Source organism: Pararge aegeria, chromosome 1, assembly GCF_905163445.1.
Source record: "Pararge aegeria chromosome 1, ilParAegt1.1, whole genome shotgun sequence".
In the NCBI taxonomy this organism is placed as follows: domain Eukaryota; kingdom Metazoa; phylum Arthropoda; class Insecta; order Lepidoptera; family Nymphalidae; genus Pararge; species Pararge aegeria.
The window spans coordinates 10,934,178-10,947,894 of NC_053180.1; the positions used below are offsets into that span (position 1 = coordinate 10,934,178).

At 34.4% G+C, this 13,717-nt stretch overlaps 1 protein-coding gene across 1 annotated transcript in view; it reads left to right on the forward strand.

The window, feature by feature from the left end:
* The window catches only part of LOC120626450 (doublesex- and mab-3-related transcription factor A2), a 32,190-nt gene extending 20,670 nt beyond the window's left edge, over positions 1-11,520 (forward strand). The window contains exon 4 of the mRNA XM_039893979.1: positions 10,787-11,520. Coding sequence (XP_039749913.1) covers positions 10,787-11,520 — 734 coding nt within the window. The remainder of the gene's footprint in view (positions 1-10,786) is intronic.
* Positions 11,521-13,717: the final 2,197 nt, after the last annotated feature.

A 13,717-nucleotide genomic window follows, 5' to 3' on the forward strand; every position in this document is an offset into this window, starting at 1 on the left:
TGACTCTATAGAAAGAATTTCCAATATTTGGGTATGATGTGCTCGACACTAGTATTAGTTTATTTGAAAAAGAATATGGACAGCTTTTTCAAAAGTCATCGTAGTAAAAACTACGAAGCCAAATTTATGGAGTCCGTAATAACCCGAAAGCAATGATAAAAAATGGCATGCTTAGTCTTGAATCTTTGTTTATGAAAAACCGATAGGTACGTTAAGCAAAAAATACAATATTAAAATGCAGAATATATAATATAATATTAGCAATTTTTTTCGCCTACAACTAACTGCTACTACGCTTTTGGTATACTTACCATTTCCACGAACTTTATTTCTGCATTTTTTTCCCTTTTTATTCGCGAGTGAAAGTGATACACGAAATTGATTTATACGGTGTGTCGGGTAACAGGATGCCGTGCTTTCGCGGGCTTCTTAAGTTTTTATTAAATTTTCCGGGCCTTTACTTTTTGTCTGATTTGATTAAACCTCTGTCGATATCGAGTTACGGCACTGTTACATGGCAATTGTTGTATGTTATCATCAAGCCCCATGGAAACGCCATTATGCTGGGTATTATTTTTATGCCTTTTGAATTTATAGATTAGCGCTTGATGAAATCTGATTGTATAAAGCGCGTTTGCCTAAAATATGCCTATTACCTTTGAAAGTCTCCACATTATGGGGGTTGGGGAAAACGTAAGCGGAAGGGCATTACAAAGCTTTTAAGTAAGTAAGTTAGTTAAGCTTTTCCTACTATTCCATGCAATATTCTTACAATGTGTTTGTGTGACTTATAACAATATTTTTACGTTATGTATGTAACAAATAAGTTGTAATGTTGATGTTCAAATAAACTTTTCATTTTCATTTTCAATGTCGCGGTTCGATGGTTAACAGGTACCAGTGCACACTCGTATCTATTCTACTGACGCTCCACACTCTTTTTTAGGTTGTAGTACGCGTTACAGAAGCGGTGACAGTCGTGGAAAGGATCGATTTAGCGCCCAACAACGCACCTCTAACCCAGAGTTTTGTGCGTTTAAAGTAATTTTATAAAACTTGCAATAACGGTAAAGCTAAATATTCTGAGGAATCTGCCCGCCAGAGAGTCTACAAATTCGCACTTGGCCTGCTCATTCTGACAGGAGACTGGAGCCCCGCAGTAGGCCGGTAATTGGATGATAAAATTATTCTGATTATGACGCGTTGAAGCTGTTATAAGGCTCGAAGAAATTTCTGTTGCGCTGGTCTTGTAGGATTCACTTCAATTAGGTAAAGATCACGAGGCTTCGATTTTTGAATCGGGTCAAAAATGTTACGTATGTTGTACCTACTGTTCAGAAATATGAAGTATCGCCTAGAGGGAAAAACTTGGAATCCGGCGGCCCCGGGGTTTGTTCGTAGGCTGGTAACAAACCACGACCAAAGCCTACCAGACTAGACCAGAGAAAATTCAGAAATTATAAAATTATTAAATTTACCGGGAATCAAACCCAGCACCTCCAACTAACAACTACAGTGCTTACCAATGCGTCAATATTTTTTTAGGTTTAAAACCTTCCAATATAAATACATTTTAAAATAGGTGCTCTACAAACTATAACCCTTCATACTGATCCTAATATACAAATTAATATCATTGTGCATTGAGAACATGGGGTTGTTCTGTTGGTATAGCGGGGATGTTTGATATTGTTTATCAACTGCAGACATTATATTTGTTTGTAGATTTACCCTTTTTTATTGTGAATAAATAATTATTAGTGTTTGGTTATAGGGGCTATAAGTGCAGACAGCCGACAGCATTTGATAAAAATTATCAGTAAAGCTATCTCATCATGCACCTGGGGTCCTTTTTTTAGTGCTGGAAACAGCCCGGAAACAGGGAAGAAATTATCTTAAAAGTTTCCGGAACGCTGTGTGAGACTCCCTTACAGGAGGCCGTTTAACCTACATCTGCGGCACCACGGTTAAAATGAGCCCTTCCTCCACTTTTATTATGGGCTACGTCACCTATTCCAACATATTCGTTTTAGGGCAGCCCAATCTTATAAATGGTACAAAAACACTCGAATACTATACCTACAATTTAGCAAGTGTATGTATGTTTTTTAGGATTTTGACAACGCATTTAAATACATACATACAAACTTGAAAGAGCATTCTTTTATACGTATTTGTTTTTATTATTTTCTTTATTGACGGCTGATTGGCGCAGTTTGCAGCGACCTTGCTTTCTGAGTCCAAGTTACGTTAGTGATAATAACCGGGATCGCCGGCCGCGACCGCGAACTTCCCACCTCTGGTAAAACTGGTACTTAGTAGTTGTTCTTTATTAGGAAAAACCCAATATTTCTGGACCCGAAATTTGAAACTAGAATCTCATTATCCGTTGTTGAATATTGCCACTAGAACAACAAGCCATACACGCCAAGCGGACGTAGCACTGCGTAGAAAGAAAAAGCTTTTAGATGTGCACTTTCGTAGCCCTCTATGATATTTGGCATTTAATCCTCCAACGCCATGTTTATTGCCATAGAAAAATTCAATAAACCGTACGAATTACGAATTCGACCTAACCCTTAATCGTGCCCCCGTCCATTCTCAAGTGATTAGCGATACTGACAATACCACCCTGCTTCTGCCGTGCAATTGTTCGCGACACCTATTATTTACTACTTGTACAAACGAACGACTATAAACCTTAAAGTCCAAAAGTCTGGGTTCAGATTAGAACGGCAAATTCTTGCTTAAACGAATTGTTTACTGTACCAGCAATAAAACAATTTAATGCTTTAAAACGTTCAGTTTAAAGTTTAAATTGGAATAACGGTTTAAAGGTAGTTCGAAACTTTGAATCAGCGGGTGGTAACAATAAAAGCAATTGTTGGGAGCTTCTATTATTCAAATAGATTTGCGAATTTCGATCTTATTGAGTGGGTGTAAAGCATAATTTGGTGCATAAAGGTAATTGCATTCGATTTTGGAATTAGTATTCTATTGCAATGCAATCATACGGTGGCTGGGTGTAGGGCTGTCACTAAAACATTTATATTTTTTACGTAGATAATTGCAATTATTTTTCATTTTGATTTTGATTTTACCATTTAATTATGAAAATTCATAATTGTTACTGTTTATTGAATTTTACGATCGCAATCATATCACATCACGAGTACAAGGAATTAGGTATTTTGTAAGGATATAAGTCTTGACTTTATAGACTCAATAAATTTTCAAAGGAGACTAATAACCATATTTATTTTCTAACCATTTTGAGGAAATTGTTTTAGATTAGTTTTTAAAATTCTAAAATAGTAATTAAGGTTTATACTATATCAGTGATACAACCGTGTGCAGTTAATTATCTGCCTTCCGAAGCGGTGGTAGAGTCACAACAAACAGACTGACTTGATGTTTAAAAAGTGCTCAAAACAAGGCCTTGAATTTTTAAACTTTTTAATTATATCTATTAATTTTAATTATAAAATCCCTTCTAATATTATAAATGTGAATGTAAGTTTGTTTGTTACGCTTTCAAGCAAAAACTACTAAACCGATCATCACGAAACTTTGTACACATATTCCTGAAGGTATTAGAAGTAATATAGAATTATTTCTATCCTGAAATTAAGCTCAGTTCTCTTGGGAGAGGGGACGAAAGTGTTTGACGATTTTACACTAGGCTTAGATATCCTAAATACATAAAGTGCTGCCACATTTATGAGGCACATGTCTTTCGAAAAACAAAAACAAAAGCGGACGAAGTTGCGGGCAACAGCTAGTATAATATATACTGAAAATGAATAAGTATGTGGACTGAACTCTAGTATTTTAGTTATGTTAGTCATACTTAAAAAGCCATTTTTTAAAAGTTCTATTATTGTTTGAAAATTAAACAGTAAAAAATTGGCAACCCTTGTATACCCTATAACTCGACGGCAGTAAATTAAATTAGGCGACTGTATTTAATATAGGAGGATCCATCGCGCCATGCCAGGCGGCAACAATGGACCTGAGCAAGAGTTATTTTAATATAGCCTATTGAAACTTATTAATTAATTGTCTTACAGGATTACAAGTACAACCAAAGGATTAAGGAATTGAATAATTGTATTTGATCTTTCTAAAATTAACTATGCAACAATTTATAGCGAATCTTAACGTAGCTTTCGGAAATACCCAGACCAAGCTGCCTGTCAGTCAGCTTTAGGGTATGATGAATATACTTCATGCTCTTATATTTTGTTACCACTAGTTGACTGCTGCTTTATGTCAACGTTTTTTAACGGGTTGACGGTACAAATAAGGAGTATCCGCTTGTTCTACAGAAATAAAAAGTAACCTATGTTACTCTCCATTCTTTCAAATAACTCTATGCCAAAAATCAAGTTGATTTGTTGCTTAGATAGAGCCTTAAGAAAGGACAAAAAACCGACACTTTCGAATGTATAATATTAGTAAGCGTAATTAAGATAACATATTATTCCTTGACTGCAACTTAAAGTAGTATGCTTTTACGCAGTCTAAGATGGTAGCGACCTAGCCTTTTAGAGGTATTGCAGTTATATTATAATATAAAAAATAAAATAAATATACTACGACATTACACACATCGCCACCTAGCCCCAAAGTAAGCATAGCTTGTGTTATGTGTACTAAGATGACTGATGAATATTTTAATTAATAATATACATAAATACTTAGAATATACATATAAACACCCAGACACTGAAAAACATTCATGCTCATCACACAAAAAATTTTCCAGTTGTGGGAATCGAACCCACGGCCTTGGACTCAGAATGCAAGGTCGCTGCAAACTGCTCCAATCGGCAGTCAATATTAAATACTCGTAATCATTTTCCACACAGCATCATACCGGAAATCCATCATGCAATCGTTAGGTTTTTCGCAGTAATTCTTAAGGCAACCTCTTTGTAGGTACGGCCAAATCCTCTCTACACCATGAAAAAATCCTACTATATTATAAATGTGAAAGTGTGGAAGTTTGTTACTCAGTTTGTTACTCAACACGCAAAACAGGTGAACGAATTTGGCTTACAATTTGGCATGCATGTAGCCTTTGACATGGAAAAGAAAATAGGTTACTTTTTATCCCGATTCCTTAAGTAGTTCCCGAGGAAAAATTGAAAATTGTTTACGAGCTAAGCCGCGGGCAGACAGCTTTGAAATTTGGTATGGATATCACCTATTCTGCTATGCTATGGAATAGGACATCTACTTTCTATACCGATCTCTCAAATAGTTCTCGTGGTAGGATTAAAAATTGTTAACGAGCGAAGCCGTAGACAAAATTCAGAAGTCCACGGAGACGAAGTCGCGGGCAGAAGCTAGCCAGAAAAAAAAACTCAAATTGTGCACTCAAAATATCGCAAACGCTTCACCACTGCGCTATACCAGGGAGGTTGTCAAAAAGTCACGTTATTTGAAGTGATCGAGTAGATTTCCGAAATTTCGGTGCTGACTCCCAACCTTTCCTAAAAATCTACAAAAAAGACGTTTCTACCGTCCAGTGGAACAATAAACAAAAAATGCTTTCACTCAAAGTTGACTAGCCCGGGCGCTCAAATTTTTGTCCTTTTTATTTCTTTTTGCTCCTTTTAGTTTCTGGCCGGCCCCTTTGCGCTACGCCGTGTGTGTTTGCTTTTCAAATGCTTTATTAGTTGACCTCTTAGATACGAACTATTTCGTTTTAGATGTTTTTTTAAATGTTAATTTTGGGCGCTTACCTAATTTGTTTTTATATCGGGATTTAATGTTCAACAGTCATGTCTGTCTGTTTTAAATAGAAAATATTGTAATTCAATGGTGAAGCAGATTAGTACGAAAGTCTAATTTTTGCGAAAAAGTAAACGATTGCTAAGTATAAGATTAATTGGAAACTAATACAACTTTCTGGATTCGCAATTACTGAATTAGGAATAGGTATTAGTTATCCAGTGAAACCTTAGTGCCCGGCTGGCATAAATTAGATAATAATCTAATGTAATGTAACCTACCTACTTTAAAGAAAGTAATTAAAAACACTATGCTATTAAGTCGAAGTCAAAGTCAACAACAAATATTCCTTACTCTCAAAATTTAATGCTCTAAGTTAAATAAAGTCTTTGTTGACCTGATATGGTGTGCGAAGGGTACAAAAGGTTAATTTAAATCAGTCTTGCATTGCGGATGTCATTATTTTCAGCCGCATTAAATCTAAGATGATACGAGGTAGATTTTATAAAGATAATGGCGTTACTTTGTGGAATTGTATAAGGATTGAAGATATTATAAATTACACCGAACAGATTCTCGTAAGTACATTGTACGTTGTACATTGTACGTTGTACATTGTATAAGATATGAGGTAGCCTCGTGCTTCAGTAAGACTGTCTCAAGATGCTACGGAATACGACAATCCTTGATAATATGAAAGTCGCAAGCTAACCATCTTCAGTCGTCATTACTTATTGAGTTGTTAAGGCTTCAAAACAAAACAAAAATACATACAAGCTCCCCCTTTCAACAAAACGTCGTTTGTAACTACTAACTGCCCACTAATTAGTCGGAGCCAAGTCCATTCAGCAATTATAACTTAATTAAGAGCCAGTTTTCAGTTTCCCCTGTTTTCACAAATACTTTTTGTTTTTCTTTACTTTTTGCTCGTATCCAATTTTCGAGTGCCGTCGCGTGCAATGTGGATATTCGAGAACTTTTTAAATATACTCTATATTTGATGGAAGAAGGCTTTTTTTTTAATTTAGCAGTACAATTTAATATATATACAAATGAATTAATAATAAGATCCTAAGTGACCAATGGAATTGTTTTATAAAAGCGTATTTAAGCGTTTTTGCTGCAAATAGGCATTTTATTTGGAGTTCCAAGTTCACGGTTTTGGGACACTTGTTTGTAACGGCTCTCAGCAACTCGATTGATATAGTCTTTCTACCTCCTCAAAGGCCGACCAACGGTTCCTTTACCGGTGCGAGGTCACCCCATTCTAGCGCCTTGGACCCCAACATCCATCGGCTCTCCGAACTATTTTGCCACCTTAGCATCGCGACTCTTTAGGCTATGTCGGTAACTTTAGTTATTAAACGGATTCCACATTTTTGATTTGGTTAGGTACAGATATTCCAAGCACAGCTTATTCCACCGCCCCTTATATGACACTTCAAGCCCTTCTGATGAGGTCCATAAAAAGCGATTTCCTTTCAGGGCTGTAAGTCATTACCTCCTGTCATCACGCACGCAGTTTATGTTCTTGAGGCACTAAGGGATTTTGTACTTCATCCAAAATCTGTTGTGTTAAATATGCCACGAAGTAACCTGAACTATCAAGTAACTTCGTGGCATATTTTCAAATTCGAAGTTTCCTGAATGCTGCCCATCCGAGTCTGATTCAATAATCACCTCTTACTCGAAATAAGATCCACCTAAGTTGTGTCGTGTGTCTTAGGTATGTATCATCATCAATAGCCTGTAACAGTCGCCTGCTGGAGTAAAGGCATCTCCCAACGGGAGGGTTTACCCATAATCACCACGTTGCGCAGACGGGTTGGTGCTGGCAAATCATAATACTGATAGTAGTAGATCACAGAGGACTCTGGTGTCGTCTGGCGCCCGTCCTTCATTATATTCCATAAGAAGAAGAGTGGTGACAAATTTGTATTCTGAGCTGCGGTCATATGGCAAAGGTTGGTATACTCAAGTGCAAGACTCCCAACGATTACTGGGTGGAGCGACTTAATTCCGTAAATTTACTCTTCAAATCGCATAATATGCAAAGTAAGGCCGAATACACACGCGTGAATGCGTGTCCGCCCCAGCCGTGGCGGACAATGCCGCGGTGGCGTTTCGCCAACGTTATTGTCTCATGTCGCTTTGTTCCGTTATTTATTGCCCACCATTGCTGTGTCTCGACATATCTGTACTGCGTCGCGAGTTTACATTGCGTTTGGCTTTACGCCGAGCAATAATGTTATGCGGGAGCTGACTTATATCTTAATAATTGTTGTTTCGTGGTAAAGTTGTCAACTAAATAATGGTTCAAATCGTTTATGAATAGTTGAGCCGCATACAAGAGTATAAATGTGTTAGCACCTGACACTGCTTTACAATTAAAATCCCGTGGTCTCAAGTCTAAGGTCAACAATTGTGCGACTTATAGTTCGGATTCTCAAATATAGCTACATTGTTTAATGTAGCTATATTTGAGAATCAATATTTTTATAAATATTTTTTTTTTGCTAGGTATAGGTCATTGTGCGAGAACGCACAATCATCACATAAATTTGCGTCTGCGTATGATTTTAGATTCGGCAGTCGTTATTATGTTAAATTAAAACATTATCATTGTTTTTTTGCTACTACAAGAGTTGCCTTGTGCTGAAAAATACCTTAGTCACATTATTATTACATCAGTTGGAAGTTTTGGGAACACACGAGATTTTGTAATCAAGAACATTAAAGCAATTATAGATATTCGCTCTTTACAAAATCATCGTTGCTATTACTGGCAATTCATACCGCCTATTGTACCGCACACCTCGCACGACGTTTTATTAAAGAAAAATCAAAAGTGCACGTCAAATTTTTAACAATCATGAAATAACGTTGATGTGTACATGCTGAAAACGTCAACGAGCGAATAAATTGCTATGTATTGACACTTTAGTGGTTTAAAGCCCATTGAAATGGCTATTAACGTACTCGTATACTGACATTGCGCGAAAATGATAAGCGAACGTTTTAATATTAAATAGTTGGTGACAATTTTTATTATGATGATAAAACATTTTTATTACGTCGACGGTATATATTGATGTCACCTATATAGTCATTTTCAAACATGTATTTGAATCAGATTTGTGCAAACAGTCACAGGTTTTTAAAGTTAACATCTAGGTAACTAACCAATAACGGTCATATAATGTAACCAAAAATGAAATATAACTATCCACAACAATACAACTGAGTACCCACTTATTATATATAAAAGTGCAAATTCATGTGTTGTAATTGAGGCCATACTGCGGGCATAATAGTAGGTAAGCAAAATAAAACAAATTAAATACACAATACAAAATTACATAAAACCCCATACGTATTCAACGAAATACAAAATCGAATAAAGCATCAATGAAACATAAAACCCAATGAAAAAGCAGTTTGAATAAAACACGAATCTCGGACAAAAAACGCCCTCGCACTAAAGTATTTCATTAAATGTATACGCGATTATTCTTCTATAGAAACACATTCATACTACATACTGGCCATTTTGAATCTTATTATATTCAAGAGTGGGATAGAAATAATTTATTATACAGATTATTAAGAGAAACGATTACGTTCTACAAAAGTATTTTCATTTTAAAGTATAATCACACATACTGAGGATTAAGTTTGCAATCATTAAACAATTAATTAAACAAAATCCACACGTTCAAAATATAATAAAACAATGAAAAGGCTCTGCGATTCCACACAAATTAATATTCCGCACTTATGTAAAACTTGCTTGGCACGATCAAATTGTAATCGAATGAAACCTCCTCCTCCCCATACTCTCTCGCGTTTAAAAAAACAATAACATAGACCATTAAATTCGCACACATCACTGAAAACGCCTCCTACTCTAATTGCACGTTCACAATGACTTGTTCGAGCGACTGTACTTAGTTTACACTTAAAAATAACTCACAGAAATATATCCTGTAATTATTGATACATAAGAACGTTTCTTCTTTGCATGCATTTTCATAGTGAACTCATTGTACACCCTCGACGTGCCCATAGCAGTGGTGCGTAGGTCGTTTTGTGACAACATTGTTTTAGTGTTTTTTCAAACGCTTTGTTAATGTTGAACTTCCCTAACAACAAAGGCTTAATTTCGAACGCTTTCAGCTTTTTGTGGGAACATTAATTTAGATATTTCGGTTAATAGTTTTTTTATTTTATTTATTTACAATTTATAATAACTCGCCATACTTTAAAGTAAATAATTGTTTTCAAGGAAATAAACGTCACAAATGCGTTAGCGTAAACCAATAATTTTATATCAATGAGCAACGTTTATATATCCAATTTGAACGTGTATAAATATTTAGCAGAAAGTACTTTTGTAAAATACTAGTGTACCTTTGTAAATACTAATATAATATTTGTGCGCTATTAAACATAATTTTACAAAAGCTTAACATTTTTGGATACTGCTGCATCATTAACTTTATATTTAAAGGAAAAGTTATAAGTAATATCTCCGTTAAAAATTAAAAATATGATCTTAACAAATTATAGCAAAACTTAATATGAAAATATAGTAAACATAAAAGCTCGCTTTACTTTGAAAGCAACGATTCATATTTTTCTTGTTGACACACTCAAGTTGTGTGACTGTATAACTCCAGCGTACATTATTCCATAGTTCTTTTGCGTTTTTGCACGTGACTGTATTTTATTTGTTTCCATTACCGTGTATGCTTAAAGAATGAACTTTTGATGTATTTTCGAGTTTTTGAGAAATAATTCAAGGAAATATGACTTTGCTTTCAAAGCAAACGACTTCAACAGAGCAAGAATTCATACTGCAAGCATAAGATTTATGTTATTTATATTATTGAAAACCATTTATCACGGTAAAGTAAAATTTAAGAAATATTAGCGATAATAATTATCAATGCAATTTTTTCAATGAGTCAATGTCATAAAAACCCTTTGTGCATTTCGTCTTTTAAAATTTGGATGTTTTAATAATATTAATTTTGTTTGTTAACAGTTCACAAACGTGCTCGTATCACGGAAGTCTGCTCGAGTCCATCGCCACCAGAGGTACCTTCAGAATCAAAAACACCCGTACAAACACCACCGCTCTCCACCCCACCACCACGCTCACCTTCCGACCACGAACTAAATGTTGAAGAGGAACTAGACCATTCTGAACCCTCACTTACACCAGAAAACCTTTCTATGAAAGAGCGACAAGACGATGTCAAAAAAGAAGACGAGGAGAAATGGGAAAATCAAAATTTCAAATATCGACGCGGAAAACCAGAAGGACATATGCCAGAACCCATAGATGATCCAGCTCCCTTCCAGAAATCTCCAGTCGATGTTCTCATTAAAGTTTTTCCTAGACGCAGCCGTCAAGAAATCGAGGCCATACTCACGAGATGCAAAGGAGATGTTGTAGCAGCCATGGAAATGATGATAAATGGACCCGAGCAATCCTACAATTTAACTCCCGATTCTCCGTATCTGCAGAATTATCAATCGAAATCCGCCTTTTCTCCATTATCCAATCAAAGTTTTAAATTTTCACCATCCAGGAGATTTCTTACGCCTCCCTACAGTGGGACAGGTTACTTACCAACTGTGATACGCCCTCCTCCAGAATATTTATCGAACTTTCTGCCTCCTTCTGAACTCATGTACGGTCGGCAACTGCAGGTCCCTTCACCTGGAACCTCTCCTACATCTGACAATACAAATAATGAAGGGTTTTCTGATTAGGGGTATCTGAAATATTGGACAGTGCTTTAAGATTTCCTGCTGTCCAAATAATTACAAAATAAGTACCTACAGCATCACATTTTGCTGAATTAATTGAAAACATTCAAGATGCATTAAGGTGAAATACCCCAGTGAGTAGACTAACGAAAATGTCATAAAAATGTAAATAAGTACAAGTTCTAAAATAAATGTGTGAGGAGAAAGCATTATGATAATAATAAAGTTAATATTTGAATATTTTCATTCCAATAGCATCGGTTTATAAATTTAAAATAACTATTAGTCTTAATTATAACTAGTAAAATGTATTGTAATGAAGATAACTGAACAAACCAATTCCTTGACATGATTTACAAAAAATAATGGGAAAAATCTGAATATTTGGCTTTTATGGGTCGGGCGCTTGCCAACTCCTTCTTCGTTCTCTTAATCATTATATTTATTCTTTACTTTACTAAGATTATCGAGTAATTTTACAAATATTATTTTATAGTGAGAGAGATATTTGACAAGTACCTAACTACTCTTAACATGTCGAGGATTGTGTCATTCAATGTCTAGACAGTATTTTTAGAAAGCTACAGAGCTAAAAGATTCGCTTTTTAATGTAAATAATAATCATATAATGTATTTCACTTCACAAATACTTTAGCAATAATCAAGTACATTATTATTAAAATTATTGGATCATCATTATATCTCTGTATTAGCGTTAAAATATGGCCACAGATCTTTAATTCGACATCACACCATGGCACGGCTGTTAGTCAAATAAAACCTTGGTATTTTATACAATGAAATTTAAGCGTAATTTGCTATACTCCGCGAAAAGCAGGAATCCAGAAAAAATATATTTACATCCGATATGATGTTTTAGGGTATTTAAAAAATTATATGGTTTTATTTGATTAACATGCATTGTTGCCGTTGTTTAAGGTTTTTAAAATGTGCTTGTGTCATCGTTGTTTAATTTAAAAATGAAGATTACACGTATTATAATGTAATAGTGAATTTTATCAATGTAAAAATTGTTCTTTACTTTAAAGACCCTTTTTCATTGTAATTTATATATTATATTGTAGGTATTCGAGGACAAAACATAAAATAATATGTAGACGTTTGACGTCCTATTGTAAATATAAAAATCAAGTACCTATTGCATTCGTAAAAAACTTACCTAACTAATAAAAATAAAAATTTACATTCCTTATTTAAGTCACTGTTTATACTCACATCAGTAATAAACTAAGTATAGATGGTAATTCTTAGTTCAAAATAAATACAGCTAGTAATCGAGTAAAAAAATCATAATATTATAATCGATGTTATTACTATTACAATCTTTGCTGTCAAACATTAATTTTGTATTTTTTTGGATACAAAAGTGACGTTTGACAGTAAATATTGCGATATTAACGCTTGTCGCAAGCCAGTCGTGCGATGAGTCTCACCTTCCTTAAACTAAGGTAGATTCTCGTGTAGCTGTATATGATTAAATTTTAACCGTCGATGACTACCCATCGTACCATTTCTAAAACAGATCTAACAACATGATTTACAAACTGCGTTGGTAAGTTGACATCCGATAATTATTGCCATTGCTCCAGTACGGGTTATCTGTGGAAAACTCCAAATGAACACGTCCTTATATCAATAGCATTATGGATAACCTTATAATTTTTTTACAGATTAACGTAGATAATATAAACATAAGGTTTGTTAACTTGGTTAACTTATACTAGCCCAGATATTTTTTTTTAATTATTACGAATTCAGATCTGTTAAATGATTTTCTTAGACTTCTTTTCCTGTATTTCACAACCTATGATTTTAACGTATTTTATAAAAATAGTTTATTGATACAAACAAAAAATTCTGATTATTTGTAAAAGCGAAATAAATGAAATGTGTTTGGAGCTATGCTAAATTAGTATTATGAATATTTAATTTCAATATGCAGAAAATATCATTACAATTATATAAAAAAATATTTCTATAATATTACCTATGTGTTTTTAATGCTCGTTAAAATTAGTGTTCAATAGTTTATATATTAGACGTAATATTATATATTACATTTTATTAAATACTTAATTACCTATTGCAATTGTAAATATTAGAAAGGAAATGTTTAGTCGGTTAGTACTTAGACGATTGTAAATGTACCGTACAATAAACAAACTCAATACACTTAAAA